The sequence below is a fragment of the Acomys minous genome (assembly GCF_964271855.1).
Source record: "Acomys minous genome assembly, chromosome: 9".
Lineage (NCBI taxonomy): Eukaryota > Metazoa > Chordata > Mammalia > Rodentia > Muridae > Acomys > Acomys minous.
The window spans coordinates 95803420-95826117 of record NC_140490.1 but is presented as its reverse complement, the minus strand read 5'-3'; the positions used below and the strand labels follow the sequence as shown (position 1 = coordinate 95826117).

At 44.2% G+C, this 22698-nt stretch overlaps 1 protein-coding gene across 4 annotated transcripts in view; it reads left to right on the top strand.

The window, feature by feature from the left end:
- CFAP54 (cilia and flagella associated protein 54) overlaps window positions 1–22698 on the top strand; it is a 296457-nt gene that overhangs the window by 181629 nt on the left and 92130 nt on the right. For all 4 annotated transcript variants that reach the window (XM_084796148.1, XM_084796147.1, XM_084796149.1 and 1 more), the window contains 5 exons: window positions 648–855; window positions 5288–5367; window positions 8676–8845; window positions 20677–20776; window positions 21999–22146. In XM_084796148.1, the coding sequence (XP_084652274.1) occupies window positions 648–855; window positions 5288–5367; window positions 8676–8845; window positions 20677–20776; window positions 21999–22146 (706 nt within the window). The remainder of the gene's footprint in view (window positions 1–647; window positions 856–5287; window positions 5368–8675; window positions 8846–20676; window positions 20777–21998; window positions 22147–22698) is intronic.

The following is a 22698-nucleotide window of genomic DNA, read 5'->3' as shown; positions in this document are numbered from 1 at the left end:
CACCTTTGCTCACAGAACCACCTCACTGGCCTTCAATTTTAAAAAGATCTCTTTAGCCAGGCAGAGTGGCACACACCTGTAATCCTAGCACTCGGGGAGGCAGAGGTAGGCGTATCTCCATGAGTTCGAGGCCAGCCTGGTCTACAAAGTGAGTCTAGAACAGTCAGGAATACTAGAGAAACTCTGGTGGAGTTCTTAACGTGGGGCCACTTGCACCGCCATGCAACTTTCCTCTTCCTTGTCTACTGTAGGCCATCAAATGCACTTTAGAGTCCGAGTTGCAAAGGAAGAGTGTATGCAGTGGAAAGGGGCTGGGGAAGGCGCCATTGACCGTGGCGCCCTTAGTCTGGGTAGGGACACTGTTTTTCCCTTCCTGTCCAGTGTGCGCTCATGGTAAAACTCTGATCCCAGGTTCTCTCTCTCTTTCTCTCTCTCTCTCTCTCTCTCTCTCTCTCTCTCTCTCTCTCTCTCTCTGTGTGTGTGTGTGTGTGTGTGTGTGTGTGGCAGGACCAGGCACTGGGATGGTACTAACATATATGGAACTGTCATGTCCAATCCTTCGTCTGATACCAAATCAGAACTAGAAAACGGGAGTGAAACTAACACGCGAGAAGACATTTAAGTCTTCTGTCTCTTCTTATTTGCAGGCACTTGAAGACTTAATAAACAAAGGCTTGCCCACCACTCTGGTTTATCTCGGCCAGCCACATCTCTTAAGTAAATTTAATTTAGTCAAGGCACACTTCCTCATAGGTTTGGCTGCGACGATAAACTGCATCCCAGATAATTCACAGAAGGCACGATGCCACACAGTGGTCAGCGACAAGAACAAATCCAACCTCCCAAACCCAAAAGGTGAGCTATTATTTTAATTTCTGCTTTTTCCTGGTCTCCTTAACCACTAGCCACTCCACTCCCAAGAAATACATATATATGGGCCTGTATTCTCCCTCCGAGGTCAAGTTCAAGTACATGCATATTCATCTATCCATTCATGCATATACATAGAAATGTGATGAATATGCAAAATAGAGCATGTCACTGTTTGACAGAATGGAATGCTTACAGTTTTTTTTTCTTTTTCATCTTGCATTTCTTACATAAAGACAAAATGCAGGGCTGGAGGGATGGCCTAGCAGTTAAGAGCACTTGTTACTCATGCAGAGGACCCAGGTTTGGTTCCCAGCACCCACGCTGGACAGCTCACAATTGCTTTTAATTTCAGTTTAGGGGTCTTGATGCCTTCTGGACCCTGCAGGTACTTGCACACAATGCGCACACATAGAGATGCGGGCATAATAAAAAAAAATGTTAAAGTAGATCGTTTATAAGGTGTCAGTGAAAACTGCTTTGTTCTGTTTACTATTCTGTGCTATGAGCATCCTATGATAGAGGGAAGCAGGTGCCCTGGTGAGATTCATACACTGTCTCCAAAGAACCATACTGCAGTATTTCAGATCCATGTGACAATGTGTATTCCTATGTTGAACATTAGAGCGTGAGCTACCAAGTATGTGTGTTTTTGAAATATACTAGATTTTTACCTTAAAAATAAATTTGATCTACCATTTCATATAATCATTTGTATATGTTATTTGTTGAAAACATGTGTTATTCATGTTATGCATGGCATGCTAACATCTTTATGGATATACAAATGGGTATGGGTGTAGGTGAGTGGAGGTGATAATACACTACTTTATATGTTATAGATTTTTAAATATATTTCAAAATCAAGGAGTGTGATAACTTTAGCTTTGTGTTGTGTGTGAGTGAGTATGCACACACATGCACATGTGAATGCATCTGTGAGGGTACATATGTGTGTGTGTGTGTGTGTGTGTGTGTATGGAGACCAGCGCTCAACCTTGGGTGCTGTTCCTCAGCAGCTGTCCACCTTGTGTTTGGAGACAAGTTCTCCATTAGAACCGGGATTTGCTGACTTCGCTAGGTTGGCTGGCCAGCAGGCCTTAGGGACTCTACTGTCTCCACCTGCCCAATGTCGGGACTACACAGGCCGAGCCAGCGCATCCAGCTTTCTGTGACATTTTGGCGTCACACTGCGCCTCTCATGCTCATTTGCTCCTTACTGGCTGAGCCATCGCCTCAGCTCCAGCTTTGGATGTTTTGCTCATGATTTCTTAGAAGAATTTTTGTTTTTTGCTTTAATCTTTTTACTAATGTTTGGTACCATTGCATCACAGTTCATAGTAGTGTCTTATTGCTGTTGGTTGAATATAAAATCTCCTCCCCACCAGGCTCATCAGCTAAACACTTAGTTCCCAAAGCAATGATGTTCACTGCCAGATCTTTTGGCAGTGACTGGATCGTGGGGCCTTTGACCTAACCACTGAATTAACCTATTGATGGATTCATAATTTGATGGTATTATTGGGAAACAGTGGAAACATTAAGGGGTGGGGCCTAGTTGGAGAAAGTGAGTCTCTGAGGGTGTGACTTACAAGGGTATGCTGTGTCCCTGGACCTCCCTTCTCTGCTTCTTGGCTGCTGGGATGTTAGTGTTCCCTTTACCATATGCTCTGTCCTGCCATTGGCTTCCAGCCTCCATGCGTGGAAGCCTTTGAAACCATAAGCTACAGCTATCTTTCCTATTTTAAAGCATATTCCTTAGGTACTTTGTCACAGCCATAAAAATTGACTAAGTCGCTAGTGAAAGCCGGGCACAGCGGCGCACACCTGTAATCCTAGCACTCTGAGAAGCAGAGGCAGGTGGATCTCTTTGAGTTCTAGAACACTCTGTCCTATAAAGGGAGGCCAGGACAGCCAAGGCCACACAGAGAAGACCTGTCTTGAAAAACAAAAGAAAACAACAACAAAGACACTAGTGATATTTGGAACATTCAGAATCACCATGGCAGCGAACTTCCAGGTATGTCTGTGAGGGTTCTAGATCAGGTTAATTGAAGGTGGAGGCCTGGCCCTAAATATGGGTGGCAGTATTATATCAGACAGGATCCTGGACTGAAGAAACAGGAGAGCGGGAGTGAACAGCACCATCCATCTCCCTCTGCTCTCTGACTGTGGACACCATGTCAAAGTTAGCCCGTCTCCCATCAGAGTACAAACGGAAATGAACCCTCCCTCCCGTAGTCACTTCTTGTCAGGTGTTACATCACAGCAAGGAGAAAAGGAACTAAGTATCCATGGTCCTTCTTATTCTCGTCTTTCCCGTCTCTTCATTCATTATGATTTTATTTATTTCTGCATTTGAATGTTAACGGGAGATGTTACGATCATGTCTCCTTGGTGTTTTCTCACAAGCACTCAGAATTCTCCTCATAATGAATCCGTTCGTGGCTACCACCCTGGGAGAGGCAGTTTTGTCCATACTTTCTCCGACTCTCCTGGCTCCTACCCAGCTGTTGAGCTTTGTGAGTTGTTGGCTAGTTACATCTGATTTTGATGCCTTCTTGGGGCCTAATTTGCCATTCCAGTCATCTAGTCAAGGGACAATCCTGATGGACCACTGCCTGGCTTTCCACCTGTGAGTGCGCCCCATAAGGCAGCCAGCGCACAGTGCAGCCTGTGCACCGGATGGGACCCATCAGCCTCTTCTAGGCCTTTTCCTGTGGTCTCTGCTGTTCTTGAGCATGTCCTTAGACTTGAGCTTCTCTCAGCCCAGCCTCAGCTGAAATTGTAACGTAGGCTTGCCTGCTTGCTATATGCCTTAGCAAGCTGTTGGTGGCGCACGCCTGTCATCCCAGCACTTGGGAGGCAGGCAGAGGTGGGTGGGTCACTGTGAATTCGAGGCCAGCCTGGTCTGCAAACTAAGTCCAGGACAGCCAAGGCTACACAGAGAAGCCCTGTCTCAAAACAAAAACTAAAACAAAAACAAAACCAAAAACCCAAAACCAAAACCAAACCAAACAAAACCCAAACAAAAAAAGAAAAAAGAAAAAAAAATTAGAAAACAATCCTTTTCCCATGGAGTAGGTTCTGAGAGCTTATCCCAGGAACTGATCTCTCTCTCTCTCTCTCTCTCTCTCTCTCTCTCTCTCTCTCTCTCTCTCTCTCTCTCTCTTTTGAGAAGAAAGCCTAAATCCAACCCCTTTATTCAGTTGACACCTAAGACCAGGGCTTCCTGTTTTAGGAGAATAACAAAGAGGTGAAAAGAGGAAGTCAGTGCCATTTGATTCCATTTGATTCCAAAGCTCATTCTTCCCACTTGTCAATCTTTTTTAAAATTTATTTTTAAATTTTAATTTAATTAATTTATTCAGATTACAACTCAATTGTTATCCCATCACTTGTATCCTCCCATTCCTCCCTCCCTCCCGCTTTCACCCTATTCCCCTCCCCTAGGTCTATGGCCAAGGGGGACCTCCTCCCCCACTATATGGTCATAGGCTATCAAGTCTCATCCTGGTAGCCTGCTTATTCTTTCTTTGAGTGCCACCAGGCCTCCCCACCAAGGGGAGGTGGTCAAATATGGAGCACCAGAGTTCATGTCAGAGTCAGTCTCTGCTCTCCACATAACTGTGGAGAATGTCCTGTCCATTGGGTAGATCAGAGTAGGGGTTTGATGTTTACTACTTTTGTATTGTCCTTGGCTAGTGCAGTAGTTTGAGCAGACTCCCCTGGGCTCCAATCCACCCATCACGATGTTCTTCTTGTAGGTTTCTAGGACCCTCTGGGTCCTTTTATTTCCTCATCTCTTATATTTCTCTTACCTAGAGTCTCAGTAGGATGTCCTCACATTGATCTTATAGGCAGATGACGTTTCAGTAGCGGTGGATGTGTAGCCAGGTGACTTGTGCTCACCCACAACCGACTGACTCAGGCAAAGACTTGTATGTAAATCCAGCTTCAGAATAAGGGTAGCCTCTTGGCCTTGGATGAGGAATTTGAGAGAGATCCTCAATGACACTGCTTAACTAGACTCGCTGTTGCAGATGGTCCCACTGTCTGCTGCTACAGTAAGGGCTTCTACGTGTGAATAGAGCTCATGTCTCCAAGGAGTTTTGTTTGATGTTAGAAGTGGTTAGAAGGACCATGATTTTACATCAGAAATTAATCATCCAAGTAACATCATTCAGTATCCAAGGGACCTTTTCCGAGTTCTCTGACTTGTTCCAAGGCTCAGCACCAGCCTTCTGAGGTATGTTTAGGGAATGCTTGATACACGTATGCATCTTTAATATTCATTGTTGATTCTCTTTCATTAAATGTATTTGTGTGTCCCATGAATGATGGATTTTTAGCCACTGCACATACTATTTAAGCTAACCACTGATCCTGGATCTTTCTAAAAATATCTTGTCTTTAGATGGGTCTATAAAAGATAATGAAAGCTCACACTGTCAGCTGTTGAGATTCAGAGATGAGCACACTACTAGCATGCTAAAGGTAAGCCTAAGCATTTCATTCTTTCATTTTTTTCTTCAAATTATGGTAAACCATTTATCAAAATGCTCACTACACAACAGGCATTTCGCATGGTGGTTTAATTTTCACACCTCTATGATGTAAGTATTAATCATTTTTTACTAAACTGTGTTTTGTAAAATTCCTAAGGATTAGACAATATATGAAATTTAACAATGTCATTCAAATAGCAAAATATAGATCTGGGAATAGGATGTCTCTATATTTTTTATTTAAAGGGTCCATGATTTCAACCATACTAAATTACTATGATAGTCCTTGCTTTGTACACACAAATTTTTAAAGATCTGTTTCCTTCTTACTTTCTTTAATTTTGGTTTTGTTTTTTCTAGGCAGGGTTTCTCTGTGTAGCCTTGGCTTTCTTGGACTCTCTCTGTAGACCAGGCTGGCCTCGAACTCACAGAGATCTGCCTGCCTCTGCCTCCCAAGCACTGGCATTAAAGGCATGTTCCACCACCACCTGGCTCTTTCTTTTTTATTTTTTGAGCCTGTAATACAATCGCACCATCTCCCCCTTCCCTCCATTCTTTCCAAACCTTCTCATACACAGTGCCCACCTTCCTCTCTTTGAAGTTCACTGCCTTTTTAAAAAAAAACATTGTTACATATATATGTGTATACATATATAATCCCACAAACATAAGTACAACCTGATACGTCTGTGTGTCAAAACTTGTATGTCAAGTTTTCAGAGCTAATCTTTGGTATTGGATGCGCAGTTGGTGTGCCCTTCCCTGAGGAAGACCATTTCTCCCACTCTCAGCATCCCTTGGCTGCCTGTCGTTCTTGTGTTGAGGTGAAGCTGTGAGAGTTCTCCCCCCCCCCCCCCCCCCCCCCCGCATACCTAACGATGTCCTTCTTTAGGCTGCCATGCCGACGGCCAAGGAGATTTCATGCCTGTAGCATCTCAGACAGTTCTAGAAGCTCCAATCTTATAGTTCTTTTCCCTGGCCCTCTGGTTCTTAAAATCTTTTTGCCCCTCTGCATGTCCCCTGTGTCTTGAATTGCAGGCATTGTGTTGTGGGCATTTCCCTTGGGACTTGGCTCCACAACTCTGCCTTTTTGGTTGGGCTTCAGTTTTCTGTAAACGGTCTCCGCCTATCACAGAGAGAAGTTTCCTTGATAAGGAAGGAGAGCTATACTTACCTGTGGAGACACAGACAAATATTCAGAATGTGGTTATGGGTTATTATTCTGTTTTAGTAAGGTGGCAGTTGCAGGTTCTCCTCTGAGTTCTATGAGTGTACTAGACCCAGGTGGTTCTCTCGGTCTCCAGGACCACACATGATTTCTTTCTAGCTGAGCCTGTCTCAAGTCCAACTGAAGAGCTGTTGGTTCCCAACAAGGTATGTGTACCACTACCGCACCCTTAGGGTGATCCTGCCATGCTGGCTGGTGGTGTTCATAGACAGCTGGGTGGGCTGGTTGGTTGTATTCCTCCTTTGGAAGTTTTCCTAGTGTCTTCTTACATCACTGTGAGAGCTGGTCTTCAGGGAGGAGGACTCTGTGGCAATGCATAGTGAGCCCTGTTGTTCGAAAGACTCTCTTCTGCCATGTTACTTCTGTTTACTATTGGTTGCCTATCACAAAGCCTTATTATCTCCACATTGCCATTATTAGGTAGCCAGAATTTAACCTATCTTCATTTTGGATTCTGTCTGCTAATTTGCCCGTTTGCTGACATTCACGTGTAACTTCAGAAAGCACACCTCTGAGCCCCACACTTCTATGATCATTTGTGGACATGCTCAGCTGTCAAGAAATTTAATCACAGAAAATCTGAACATAAAAAAAAAGAAACCAATACAGCCAGCATGCACTGGCCCGCCATGCTGAATGAGGTTCTGCTCCGGCATTCCTTCCTTCCTCAGGCTGCCAACAGACCCTTCTGCACTTCTCTGATCTGTTAGTACAGGCCGAGTGACCCTTATGAGAATCGTCATATTCTGAGGGATTTTGTAATATTTGCACAGACTTCCTGCGTGAGCATCCCTAATCCAAACATCTCCATGCTTCAGGGCTGAAGCTTTTGGAGCGCTAGGTCAGTGCTTAAAATGCTTCAGCATCAGATTTTTTTTTTTTGTTTGTTTAGTAACCCCAACCCCTGGCCTGTGCTGTGCTCCCCCATGTGTTTCTGTTGTGGATTTTTGCTGTTTAAAGTGTCCCTTGTGCAGAATATTAAAATGATGTCCAGTACTTGTAATGTGCCTTACAGAGAAAATGGTTGCAGCATATAGATTTCACGCAGTCATGAACTATAGCTCTTTTGTCTATGAGTTCAGGGTTAATGAAGCAATATCTGTGGAATAGTATGTCTTTAAGTGTAAACACACATTAAAACAAGGTAAAGTACCAATCATCTGATGAACATGTGACAAGAGGCTCTCAGGCACATCTATCTGTATTGTCCCCAAGAGGCAGTGTCTTCGTGTTGACTAGTCGATGTTGATGACAACTCCACAGAACTTTCCAGGACCATTGCGAGCAGGGAGATCCACCAGCAGTGTTGTCAAGTCTACACCTGTTGCTGTCCATTCTCCTTTCCATGCCTCCACCTCTGTTGATTAGGTGTCCATGTCCTCTTGTGTCCCCCAACCACTGTTAACTTGTCCAGACATGAAAAAAAATAATGTTTGTCTGGACACTAGCTAAGGGGCATGTCCCATGAAAGTCTTCACCTATAAGGAAAGTGGGATAGATGTGAGGACATCCTATTGAAACTCTAGGTGAGAGAATTATGGGAGAATGGAGAAATAGAAGGATCCAGAGGGTCCTAGAAACCTACAAGATGAACATTATGACAGGCAGATCTGGGCTCAGGGGTTCTGCTCAAACTATGGCAGGACAATACGTGTAGTAAGCGTTGAACCCCTACCCAGATCTAGCCAATGGACAGGACATTCTCCACAGATGAGTGAAGAGTGGGGACTGACTTTCACATGAACTCGGGTGCCGCATATTTGACCATGTCCCCTTGATGGGGAGACCTGGTGGCACTCAGCGGAAGGATAGCAGGCTACCAAGAAGAGACTTGATACCCTATGAGCATATACAGGGGGAGGAGGTCCCCCTCAGTCACAGTCATAGGGGAGGGGAGTAAGGGAAAAATGGGAAGGAGGGAGGAATGGGAGGATACAAGGGATGGGATAACAATTGAGATGTAATATGAATGAACAAATAATAAAAAAAGGAAAAAATTTAAAAAAATGTTCGTTAAGAGTGGGACTTTATCTCTGAGTTTGTGTCACTATGTGCTGTTCTTTCTTTAGTCATTTTTACTGGCTGAGGCGGAAGACAGGCTCAACTGCCTGTTGTCTGAGTTGGAGCATCAGTGCCACAGGCCTCTGAGTCAGTGCTCTGCTAGGGATCTGGAAATCATGGTGGAGGCCAGGCTGCACCTGGCTACAGTTGCTCTGCAGAGATACCGGGCAGCATACAGGTGAGTCCCCCAGAAGAAGAGGCACACTCTCCCCTCACCCCCTCACCCCCTCACCCCCTCACCCCCTCACCCCTCACCCCCTCACCCCCTCACCCCCTCACCCCTCACCCCTCACCCCTCACCCCCTCACCCCTCACCCCTCACCCCTCACCCCTCACCCCTCACCCCCTCACCCCCTCACGCCTCACCCCTACCCCCTTACTTCTTCATCCCCTCACGCCTCACCCCTACCCCCTTACTTCTTCATCCCCTCATTCCCTCTTCATTTGAATTCCCCTCATCTTCTCACCCCCTCAGTCAGCACCCCTTCACTCCCCAACCCACACCCCCTCACCCCTTTGCCTCCTCACCCTTCACCTTTCCTCACCCCCTCACTCTGGAAGGCCCAGTGCTCTGCCATTTGGTGTCCATGTGAAGCTGCTCGTTCTCAGTTGTTAAATATTCACATTTTATATAAGTTTCAGAAAGTCCTAGATCCATAGGGACATCCTTGATTTTACTTATTCATGGGATTTTAAATTTTAATTTACATAGAACACATCAGTTTTCTATAAAGAAATTCCTTTATTAAGCACACTACGTAGAATGTTTAATATTATATATAAAATGAACAAATTAACAGTGCTTGATGTTTGGTTGATTTATAGTTTTTCTTTTTTTTTTTTTTAACACAATAAAGCCTTTGGGGTTAATTTTTTTCTTTAAGCATCAAATAAAAATATGAAAAGGGCGCAGATAGAGATGGCTCAGCAGTGACAAATATTCCTCCAGAACACCCAGATAGGGTGACTAACAACTACTCATAACCCAGTGCTGGGAATCTCGTGCCTCTTCTGCCTCTTCATGCATCTTCAGCCACTGCTATTCATATCACACACACACACACACACACACACACACACACACACGTGCATGCGCACATACACACATACACTCACTTGTGCCTATGCAGACACATAAGTAATAAAGTAAAAACAAAGAAGATCTGTCTTTTAAAATAGCGTTTCTGAATTGTGTTGTCTCAAATTGTCCTGACACTGTTGAGGCCTAGATGTGGAGAAGCCGGTTATATTAGTGCACATAGTTGTGTCAGCATTTTCATTCAGCTCGGCCACCGACTCTGTCATTAGCTATCTCACTGTGACAGTCTTGTCTAGAGACCCATGGTGTAAAGGCTCCGGCATGCGCATGCTCACAGCCATGTAAACAGTAGCACCAGTGCAGCTGCTCTTCACCATCGCAGACATACTCCATCAGTGCGTGAGAATGTACCACCAGTGATAAACACATCTGTATCATGAAGTCCTTGGACACCTTTGGTAGCCATTTGTTTAATGACACACACCGTTCACCAAAAATAGTTTTGAGCCCTGACATTATGCTTGGTGCTATTCTAGGCTCTGGGGATAGGTCAGGTTTATGACACCCGTATATCTGTGTAATCTGTGCAAAATGCACAACAGCACTGATGAGAGCCCTGCTGTCAGCAAGTGTATCTTCTAACAGATGATAAGTGGGCTGCCAATACACCTTAACCATAATAAGAAAGTCACTTTCACACTTGGTACCACGGAGACTGTCGGGGTAAAAATGGGAGGGGGCAAGAGGGAGGGTTATGTTAAGATTATGTACTTGTGGTCTAATATGGTAGACTACTCATGTATCATGCCCAAAGCTCTGAGTTTAATTTCCATCATTTAAATACATACATACATACATACATACATACATACATACATACAACATACATGGATGAATAAAGGTTATGTGGTGGTAACAGAGAATATGGGTTGATTTCTGTGCTCACTGTCTACGGCTTTTAGGTGCCCCCACTTCCTTTCTTCTGCCCAGTACCTGTTTGAGCAGGATGATCAGTTACTTGCCACTTTGGTGCTAGTGAGATTTTGACACTCACAACCTGTGTGTAGGTACCTTTACCCAAGTGCGATTACCCAGCAAGTACCATAAAACAAATCAGGACCTTGTTCTCTCAAGATGTGTCCAAGCTTTCCGGGAACCTACCATGCTCTCTGTAGGAGGCCTAGAGATGTGCTCAGCAGACTCTGACTATGGCATATGCAAGTGTTGTATATGGATTTTATTCCATGTGCACAGAATGAGGAGTGTGTTTCTAGTTTCTAAGCAGTCATGAAAACCCATCAGCTCTCTGGGGAGCAGGGGTTCTCAGGGCATGGTCTGAGGGTGGCGGACGGCGTCTGAGACCTTGTGTGGTGGATCTGAAGACAGACCTCAGTTCTGTGTTAGAACCAGGACATGATGACCAGATTCACTGTATCACGCATTGATGCAGCAGCCAAAGCAACTGTAAAACCGCTGACCCCTCAGCATGAGCAAGGGAGTGGGAACACACTCTGACAGTATAGTCTTCAATATTGCTCATGTGTGATTAAACACAAACACAGAAGCCACCTGGGGTAGAAGAAGAGAGTGTATGCGCGCGCGTACACACACACACACACACATACACACACACACACACACACACACACACACACACACACACACACGAACCCCAGGGTGGGAGACAGTGAGACAGGCACACACATGGAGGAGGGAGGGGGAGACTAATGCCAGCTACACTCACTAATGCCCTTGTTGAAGACACAGAGGCGTGGCATTTGGAATCATTACCCTCCAGCATAGACTTTTCCAAGCTGGTGGCGTCTTCGGTGGGGCATTTGTCTGGACGTTTCTGTAGTGTACCAGTCCTGATGGCTGTCCTGAGGAGAAACACATGGATGATGGAACTGAGAGTCAAACAAGATGCTCTTTTCATGGGAGACCATCTTTATTGGAAAAACAACTGACAGACTGTGACTGTTTGGGTTTGGATACTTGGCAGACAATTTCTTGACAAAATGATCATGCTGCTGCTGCTGCTAGGAGCTGGCCTGTTAGTAGCTGCTGCCTCGGATAAAATTTGAGCTTTCGTAAGAACATCTGAACTTTAGAGAATCTATATTTGTCACAAGAACCTGAGATTTTGGTGACATGAATGATAATATTAACAACATATTGTTTAATTATTTAATTATTTCAATAATTGATATATTTCTGTGATTCATTTTCCCAGATGACAAAAGCTCAGCATTTCAAAATTTTCGTGAACACAGCAGACCAGTGGGCTTCAATGTAGGAAACCCTTGTCAGTGTGTGGTACAAAATTTTCTATGGCTACAGACATTTACGAAACCACCAAAGAAAAATGTTTGTAGTTATCAAAAGAGGCCAGATGGGGTGATGGAGATCTCCGCATGTAGGTAATAGACCTGACAAGATGCACCTGCAACTAACTCTAGTGCTGGAGTGGGAGGGGCCAGAGCCTGGAGGATTTCCCAGAGCTTGCTGCTCAGCCAGCCCAACCAATCAATTAGACCCATGTTCACTGAAAAAGTAACAGAGGACGACTCCTGACATTGACCTTCATGTGCATGCACATCTGTATACACACACACATGTATATTCACAAACATGCACTCATACATATACTATACCAGACACATATACATGTATACGCACATACCATAATAAAGGAAAAAGCCTCCTTGTATGAGGCTTAATAATCAACCTTTAATCAAAATAAAATGGGACAGCAGACTGATGAACGAGCAGGGATGGAAGTCCATTTTCCCTTACTTGGAAAGTCAGTAAATGAAGGAAGCCATGGCAGTTCATCCCTGTTTTGGAAAATATTTTTTTTTGTATAAAATGGACTACTTCTGTTACTATATAATGACTTAATTTTTTTCTTAAAATAAATTAAATATTAAATAACCCAATTTCTGACGTGATAAATGTTAACAGCACTCTTTAGAGGGCCCCAACAATTTTACAGATCCTAATGGTTTTTAGGGGTAGACAGCAGTGTTGGCATCAAACTTGAGCCATGGTAGTTTATAGTGATAATATATTTACAGCCATCTTTACGCTGTACTTTATTGGTAGCTATTGAAAATGTATTAATTATAGGTTTATGCTTAGACAGTCACTAATGATAAATTACTTCCCTTGCCAAAATCTGAAGGGCGAAGAAACCTTTAATGTATGATTTCCATCTCCAGTGGTGCTCTCTTTAGCGCTAAGAATACACGCACACACATGCATGCACACATGCATGCACACACATGCATGCACACACACGCCCACATGCATGCATGTATGCACACACTCATACACACACACACACACATATGCACGGAATTTTCTTTTGGTCATTACCGTCATTCTTTTTTTTTTTTTTTGTCTTGACATATTCTCTTCTCTCTTGGTATAAAGGATGTGAGGGATGAGTGCCCCCCACCCTCTTTTAATGAAAAAAGTAATGAGAATGAAAATTTTCAATCTGTCCAGGAAAGGGCTGTCACAATAGAGCTTTAACTTGAAGACCAGATGTACGGTAGACTTATGCCAGCTCTGTGCCAGCGTATCAGGACACTGTTAAACAGGACACTGTTTTAAACATGTGAACATGGCCCCTGGGACAAAACTGGCAGCAATGTTGGTGCTGTTGCCTCTTTGGAGCAGAGCCTTCATTTTGGGGAAGGCCACTGTCAAGATGAGTGACTTTCTCTTCCATGAACTGGACACCCCACCCCCCTCACTGCACCCCCAGGAGCTTCTGTTGGGGTACTGCGAGAGTGGTGGACTATCCCCTTTCCAAATGATGCCTGACATTTCCTGATACTTTTAATAAAATTATGTGTCAAGGAAATTGAAAGGCGCCTTCCCTGGGGTGACAGGTAGAGCGAGCTGCATGGATTTCATGAGGATAAACTGACTGTTTTTTTTTTTTGTCATGAATGTTAATAAGGAATAAATGGAATCAAAACTTTCCAAAACATGCTTCTCTTTCTGGACTCTCTTTACCATCCTCTTTATGTTGTTTAAACAAATGTTTGTTCCTCTTTTCCTTTGCATTTAGTTCACGATCTAAAAGGAAAAACATTCAAGCCTTTGGATTTTATGACAAAAATGAAACCTCTTGGCATTTGAGACTTTGGTACGCACTTCTGGACTTTTCCGTCTAGTGCAGTAGAGGAACTAGAAATTTCCCACTGTGCACTTGTTGCTGCTTACATGCTTGTCCCTGGAGTCTGTGTCTTGGAAACATAACCCTTGGAAGGGTTATGGCTAACAAGGCCTGAGTGATAAATGTCCCAATAGGCTCCTATGTTTGAACACTTGGTCTCTGGTTGGTGGTTCACTTTGGGGAAGTAATGGAACCTTTAGGAGGTAAAGCTGTGCTGGAGGAAGTGCGTCACTGGAGGTGGGCTTTGAAGTTTAAATCCTTGCCTCACTTCCTGCTTGATCTCTTTGTTGCTTGCCCCGCCCTGTTGTCATGCCTCTCCTCCATGATAGATGGACCGCAACCCTCTACAACTGTAAGCCAACATAAAGCCTATCAGGGTATTTTTATGACAGCGATAGTAAAGACACCAGTGCAATCTCCTTTGAGAGACAGTTATCATTAGATGGGGTCATAGGGGTAGAGTCCTAATGCTGGCATTGGTGGCTTTAGAAGAAACAGGCCCAAGCACGTGCAGGCTTGTTCTGTCTTGCTGTGCAATACTCCACTATGTTCTAAGGCAGCAGGAAGCCTCACCAATTGATGACACCAGGCTCAACCAGCACTTCTCAACCTGTCTAAAGCTGTGACCCTTCAATACAGCTCCTCGTGTTGTGGTGACCCCCGACCACAAAATTATTTTGTTGCTACTTCATAACAGTACTTTTACTACCGTTATGAAGAATAATGTAAAAACCCTGACATGTGGGCTATGGCCTCTGAGAAAGGGTTGTTTGGCTCACAGGTTTAGAACTGCTGCTCTAGAACAGTGAACTAAGTTTCCTTCTCTCCTTGGTTGCAGGTGTTTTGTTAATAGCAACAGAACAAAACAAAACAAAACACTAAGCAACTACAGAGTAACAAGTGGGTTATGACACACTGGCCTATAGAACACACTGCATTTTATGTGGTTTCTTCATTACTGACATGCCAAGCCTTACAAGTCCTTTCTCTTTAAAGCAGAACCCAGGCTTTGGAATGGGAAGAGCCCCTGCAGTAGGCACTCCTGTCTTTTCCCATGGCTGCGAAGTACCAGACTCTGCAGCTACCCCGTAGCAACAGGGCACCCTGGAAGTGTGTAGCCTTGATCAAAGGACTGCAGCATAACTGCACACGAACTGAGGCCCCACCAGGCTCTCTGCTCTCCTCTTGCTTGTTTCCTATTATTTTAAATAATAATAATTAAAAAGAAAACAATAACATTAATGACACACAACACCTTAAAAATAGTCTACAAATGTGGATATTTTAATGGTCTAGAAAACGCTTTTCAAGTTTAATATTCAATAATTGCTAAGAGATTGGAAAGCTGCTTAACGATTTAGTTTTAAAAAATCAACTTGGCCTTTACTACGTCTCTTGCCAAATCAATAAACTAATGATGCCAATAGCTAGCATGTGTTTGCTAAGCACGACTTACTGCAGTAGAATGTTGGGTCCTGATGGGTGGGGGTTTGGTTTGTATCATTTACTGCTGTATCCATGGCTCCTAGATTTCTTCCTGGCACAAAACAGATACTCAGCATGTATTTGTGAACAAACGAATCCTAATTTAATCATCAGAATCATTCATTTTGATGTGGTTGGAACTGTTATCATCATTTTTGTTTTATAAAGAGATTGATAATTGCATTTCCCAAGATCATACAGCTAAAACATGACACAGGTGGGCCTTGAACTCTTTCCCCCTGTGTACAAATTTCTGAAAATTAGGCTATACAAGATGAATTTAAAAGCTTTCATTAGCAACAGAAGAAAAACATAATTAAATAGTTGAAGCGCTAGAAACTTATCAAATTAGAATTGAGTTCAAAGAAAAGTGTCAACTGATTTAATCTGTAAAATATTTTAATTTGTGTGTGTGTGAGGAATACTTGCAGCCAGAGCTGGGGAGGTAGCTCTTGCTTAGTAGAAAAGCTCTGGCCTGGAATATGCAAGGCCTGGCTTATGAGCCTCAACACCAGAAAATAAAAAAGGCTTGTAGCCACAAACTGTATTGTAAATACAATAAACAGGCCATTGCGATCTTACTTATAATCACTGGGAAACGTGGATTAAAAGATACTACTGCTAAAAGGTGCAGTTCAATTCTACACAGCTTTTTTTTTTCAAAAGAGGAAACTGTAACCAGTCCACAAACACTGGGAAAACCTTCGCCCCCTTGTAAAGGGAAAGTAACGCCTTTGGTTCAGCTGTCCATCAAATGATCCAGTGTGTAGGAGTGTTTGTTGTTGTTGTTGTTGCTGCCTGTGTGCATTTATGAGCAACATGTGCATGCAATACCCACAGAGGCCAAAAGAGGGCACCAGGTTCCCTGGAACTGGCGTTAGCGGTCCTGTATGTACTCGCTATGGACTGAGGTCCTTTGCAAGAGCAGCAAGGATGCTCCATCTACAGTCTCTTCCCTCAGTGTCTCATCAGAAGGATTCATAAAGACACAAAAACTGAAATAGGCTTAGCAAAGTACTAAAGAAAGCTTAATGGTCAGATTTGGGGAAATTTACTTTCAAAAGGCACATTTCACTCCTGTGTGATCTCTTTGTTTACTGTATGGGGACGAACTTGTGATGGCCCAGCTTCCTGTTCCTGCTGGCCCAGCTCCGGTTGCAAGCATTCCCCCCCCCCCCCCACACACACAATTAAAATATTTTACAGATCACATCAGTTGACATTTTTACTTGAACTCAATTCTAATTTGATAAGTTTCTAGAGCTCTGTCAATAGTTGATGAAGAGGGATCATCTGACTACAGCAGAGGAAGAAGGAAGAAGAACTTAACCTCCCCCCACCCAGAAAAATACAGTTTAAGTCATAAGGGGCTCATCAACCAAATTCCAGGCCGGGTGCCCCGAGGATGTGCCTGAAGAAATAACATAGCTGATGAGAGAGAAACCTTATGAACACTGGGGAGGGGTGACTTATTCTGCTAACATGGCTAGTGGTGGGCGTGGCAGGGCTTGGCACCGGGTACAAACAATCATCTGCGTATAAGCGAATGCAAGTGTTAGAATGTGTGATGCATTATCAAGGCAGCAGTTAACAATGAGCTAAGGGTGTTACATAAGATACAGCAGCCAAGCAGGCATGGAAGAGAAAGCACAGTTAATGTGCTAACTTCTTCACCTTCCACATTCCGTTTCGTTTTTTCCCCTCTTGACAAAGGGAGAAATTATGTTTTAAAAGATGGGATAATAGGGCCGGGCGTGGTGGCGCACGCCTTTAATCCCAGCACTTGGGAGGCAGAGGCAGGTGGCTTGCTGTGAGTTCGAGGCCAGCCTGGTCTACAAAGTGAGTCCAGGACAGCCAAGGCTACACAAAGAAACCCTGTCTTAAAAAACCAAAAGGGGAAAAAAATGGGTTAATAGAGAAGTATGTTTTTGAAGCCATTAAAAGTAACCAGTGTTAAAATCTAAACAAGGATAGGCATTTTCTTTCAAATTAATGTGAGGGGGGTCAAAGAATATTATACCGTAACAAAGACACAAAACAATGGAAAAGGGAAGAGGCATAAACAGTTATAAAATAACAGAAAATGTACATATTATGGGGCTGGCAAGATGGCCCAGTCAGTAAAGTTTAATCCCAAAAAAACCACATAAAGGCAGAAGGAGAGCACTGACTCCACAAAGTTGACTTCTAAACTGCATGTGTGAGCCACCCCATCATCATCATCATCATCGATATATCTTGACACAAGTGTTGAGATTCCATGTCTCTATTGGTATTGCTTATTTGCAAGAGACAGAATCTCAGCTTGAAGCAACAGGCAGCTTTCTGACTGACTTAGCAGAGCAGGGGAGGACAGAGGTAAAGATGGGCTGGGGGCTCAGCAAGACAAGGCGGAATGCCTCAGGAATGCCCAGTCTGGTCCATCTCTTTCAGCCCATGTGCCACCCTCATTTGATCCATTTTGCTTTTTCCCTGTGCTCACTCCTGGACCTGGCATCCTGGCCAATGAGCTAGGATCAATGGAACAACATGGACAAAGGACTGAGAAGGGAAGGCACAGGGCAAGGATCACCTGGGTCTCCTTAGGAGAAGTGAAGTATGCCATTCCAAGTGACAGATACAGGACTAGAGTATAACCCACAGAGCAGAAACAGGCCAGCCATTTTTTTTTTATTGAAAAGTAAAATCATTCATATTACATCTCAATTGCTATCCCATCCCGTGCATCCTCCCATTCTTCCCTCCCTCCCGCTTTCACCCCATTCCCCTCCCCTATGACGTGACTGAGGGGGCCCTCCTCCCCTTTAATATGATGCTAGGGTATCAAATTTCTTCTTGGTAGTCTGCTATCCTTCCTCCAACTGCCATTGGGCCTCCCCATCAAGGGGATAGGCCAGCCATTTTTTGTTTTGTTTTGTTTTGTTTTTTTAGACAGGGTTTCTCTGTGTAGCCTTGGCTGTCCTGGACCTGCTTTGTAGACCAGGCTAGACCAGCCATTTTTTATAAATAAGATGACTAAAGGTAAAGAGAAAACATCGGGTATGTGATATTAATGATAGCAATATGCTGAGTAGAATGTAAGAGAAAAACATTGGGCTGGACCAAGAGGTCTTTTGATATTGATGACAAGTATAGTCAGCAGTGACACTGACAGTAATGATCATAACACTGTGACATGACCAATGATGCCAAACTGGATAGACCAAGGAGAGAGGGAGAGGGAGAAGGGGAGAGAGACTGAATCAGAACAGTTCAGAGATCTGTTGTCTGGATTCTTACCATCATTCCTCTTTCTCTCTCTCTCTCTCTCTCTCTCTCTCTCTCTCTCTCTCTCTCTCTCTCTCTCTCTTCTCTCTCTCTCTCTCTCTCTCTCTGTGACTTTGGACAACCTACTTAATATTTCTGTGTGTCCATTTCCCACTCCATAACTGGAGTCCATAATAGCATCTACCTTAAACTTGTAGCATGTGAGGGGCAGTAAATGACTTAATTCACAAAAATAACACAATATGGCATCTGACAGGTGGTAGAAAAACAGTCTGTCTTCCTAAGATGTGAATTATAGGAAAAAGGAGAAACATTTTGGCTCCATGGTTAGTGTTAACAGGACTCTTCCCATCTATAATGCAAACAACACAAAACAGTCTTAAAATACTTCAAGTCTAGAAATCGAGCCTGTAAGCACACACCCTGAGAACCTATGGACAAGAGCTGGCTTTCTTATGATCCGGGAACATGGATGAAGCCAGCCACGGGCTAGACCAGAATTCTCGGTAACCAATGCAAAGAAGAAAGTATACTGACCAGAGTCCATGGAAGCTTCTGGTACGGACCATTCCAGTCACACCGTGAGGAGTTTGCCATAGCTATTGTGGGTCAGAGCGAGAGCAGGAGAGTGTGAGTCCTTGCACTGCTACACAGCTGGGCTGGGAATGGTGACGCTGAGCCTGAACTGGTGAGGTCCGCAGGATCCTGGTCAGGCTGGGAGTGCTGTGGGGAGAAGGCCTTCTGTGAGGATTCTAGTGATACAGCTGTCTCAGACAAGAGTCGGTGCAACAGCTCATGTTGTTACTGGGTCTAACAAGGGCTATATAGAACCTTGGGCATGAGGGGGAGGGATTGCTAAGATGGATGCACATCATTGGCTGAGGGCCTCAGATACTGTGATGCCTCACTTGCACGGGAGGCATTCCACGTGCTAGGCTGGGCGACTGCTTCTAGAATTGTGTGTGGGAGTCACGGGAGGACGCAGGCTGAGGCATGTAGGCACAGAACAAGGAGAGGCCAGTCCTGACTCCCGCTGGTCTCAAGATTGAGATTTTTCAGGGCTTGGACACTCTTGACTTCACACTAGCACAGTCCATGTGCCCCATAGCAGAGGAACGAGGAGCCTAGCTTGGTCCTCCATCCTGGAGGTAGCAATGGCCTGGCAGTGGGGGAGAGGGGTAAGGAGGTGTTGGACAGTGGCCGTACACTGTGGGTCAAGCTGACAGCCTTCATGGATTGAACAGCGTGTGTTGCTGAGCCAGGGTGCAGTGGTGCTGACTGAGGACTTGAAGTGGAATCAGTTTGGCCGTAGGAGGCAAACGTGGGGATTTTGCCTTTGGTCTGTTTAGATTATGGAAACATTCGTTATTTATTCTTTGATCCATTTCTTTTTATTGAACAGGACTTTGTGGTTTTTATAGTTGTGTGTGTGAGTGAGTGTGTGTGTGTGAATGTGTATCTGTGAGTGTGTGTGAGAGTGTGTGTGAGTGTGAGGTGTGTGATTGAGTGTGTGTGTGTGTGAATGTGTATCTGTGAGTGTGTGTGAGAGTGTGTGTGAGTGTGAGGTGTGTGATTGAGTGTGTGTGTGTGTGAGTGTGTATCTGTGAGTGTGTGTGAGTGTGAGGTGTGTGTGATTGAGTGTGTGAATGAGTATCTGTGAGTGTGTGTGAGTGTGAGGTGTGTGTGATTGAGTGTGTGTGAATGTGTATCTGTGAGTGTGTGTGAGTGTGAGGTGTGTGTGATTGAGTGTATGTGTGTGTGTGTGTGTGTGTGTGTGCAATGTGCACGCGCATCTGCCTCAGTGATTGTAGAATTCTATACTGGGTTTAGAATTCTATACTGCGATTAAGAGGTGTGATGAGTATAGTAGGGGACCAGAGTGCTACAGTGCTGTTGGGACATATAAAGGAGATGCCAGGTCACCTTGAGAGGGTGGAGGGTGTCAAAGTGTTCACAGGAAGTAGAGACTGGTGAAATAACACTCCAGATGCTGTCACTAGTAACAGTCAAACCCTTCCCTTGGTTTCAGTGCCGCCATAATGTATTCCACGCTGAAGCTTCTCCAGGATTCGAAGCTTTTTAAGAGGACGCCTGACGACCCATACACTCCCACCTCTCCAGGAAGTTCTGTACGTATAGACTTATCACTCTTTCAGAACACATTGTGCTGTAACACTACAACACATCCCACTGTACCGAAGGGCACAGCAGGCATTGAATTAGCTAGTTGGATGATGCAAAGCGGAAAAGCCGAAGAAACAGCGAAATCTGGCTCAAAAGGCCTGTGTCGAAGTCCCGTTTATGCTCCCTATTGAGAAAGGCCCCTTAAATTTCTTTGCTAGAGTCTTGTAATCTCATTTGCGAGCTGTTGAGAGTGGATACAGACCTCAGCGCAAGACACATTAGGATGTGTCCCTGTGGAGAGTCTTCATACGGCCCCACCGGCACAGCGGTTTCCCAAGACCCACTCTTCCTTCCACTCTTGAGTTTGTTTCCTGGAGACGGCAGGGAGGATGCTCACCCTCTTTCCCACCTAGGATTCCTCAGACTTAGCCCTCCCTGTACAGGGGCTCTAAAGCCTGCTTGACAGCCCTGTTGCAAGCTCTGTCACTGGGCTGGCTCAAATTGCTTAGGGGTCTGCATGAAAGTATGCACCAAACAAAATACTGTTCGTGAGTTTCAGATTTCTAATGAAATCACTCATAACCAGTGAACTAATTGTCCAGAATAGACACTCAGCACTGGGTTTATCATTCTTCATCCCTTAAAGGGATGTTTAATATTTTTTTCTGATGACATGGAGACTTCTGATAACATAATTAAAAACCAAAACAAATATCCAATGCTTCAAAACTGTTTTCTTAATTAACAATTTTTATTTTATGTCTAAGAGTGTTTCGTTTGCACCCAAGTGCACCCTGTGTGCAGTGCCAGCAGAAGGCAGGTGACGTCACTGGATCCTGCCAGAGCTGAAGTTACAGGTGACTGTGAGCTGCCATGTGGGTGCTGGGAACCCAACCCAGGTCCTCCGCTAGAGCGGAAGAGCTGTTAACCTCTGAGGCGGCTCTTTGGTTCCATGCGAAGCTGCTTTTGAGTAGAGGTATTGAGAAAAAGGATGGGCTGACACATGGTACAAAACGTTCCTAGGGGATGACAGGATTGCGACTGACTTCACTTGCCTCTTTTGCATATATCTTACAGCTTATAGACTACTCAAGAATAATGTCTTAATTTAAAAGGTGATACTGTGAAATGCTATTGGACGCTTCTCCCAGCTCATGCTTCTCCTTAGGCCAGGATGTTGACATTATCCAATGAGAAGATAACCTCATCATTTTTAACTTTGTTTAGGCCTCAGAAAACAAAGATGATAGCGAGTTTTTAGACCCCACTTCCCTGAACTCCCGGGAATATTTCAACATCCACCTTTGGCTGAGGTGCCGCTTGATGCTCGTCACTGCATTTGTTGCACAGATCCATGGCATTGGAATCATGAAAGGTACTTAACACCTGTGGTTTGTTTCACTTGACATAGGGGATGGGGTTTTATAGGCGTATGTCTACGATGATGCTCACAACTTTGTAGCTTGCTCTCTTTCCAGAATTTAAAGCACAGGTTGTTAAACAAAAACAGCGATTCCTCACAGTTCTCTAAATAATAATAGTAATAATAATCATAATCATCATCATCATCATCATCAAGGAGATTTCAAAATGCATTTTTCTCAGGAAGGTGTCTAAGCATAGAGTTGACAAGCCCAGCAACATAGAGTTCCAATGCTGACCTTCCCCCACCTTGTCAAATCTCCCCCTACCCAGTCTCCCATGATCCTCTACTTCCCCTTTCTCTCTGGAAGATGGAGATAACCTACTTGCTTGTTGGGCTCATTGTCAGACAGAAGGAGATGGAAGTTATAGTCTTAGATAACAGCTTGGCATGTGTAAATAGTCGCTCCCTCAGTGACTGGTAACTGTCTAGTTGCGTGCTTACCTATTTTTAAAAGATAATTTATTCAGATTACATCCCAGTTGTTATCCCCTCACTTGTATC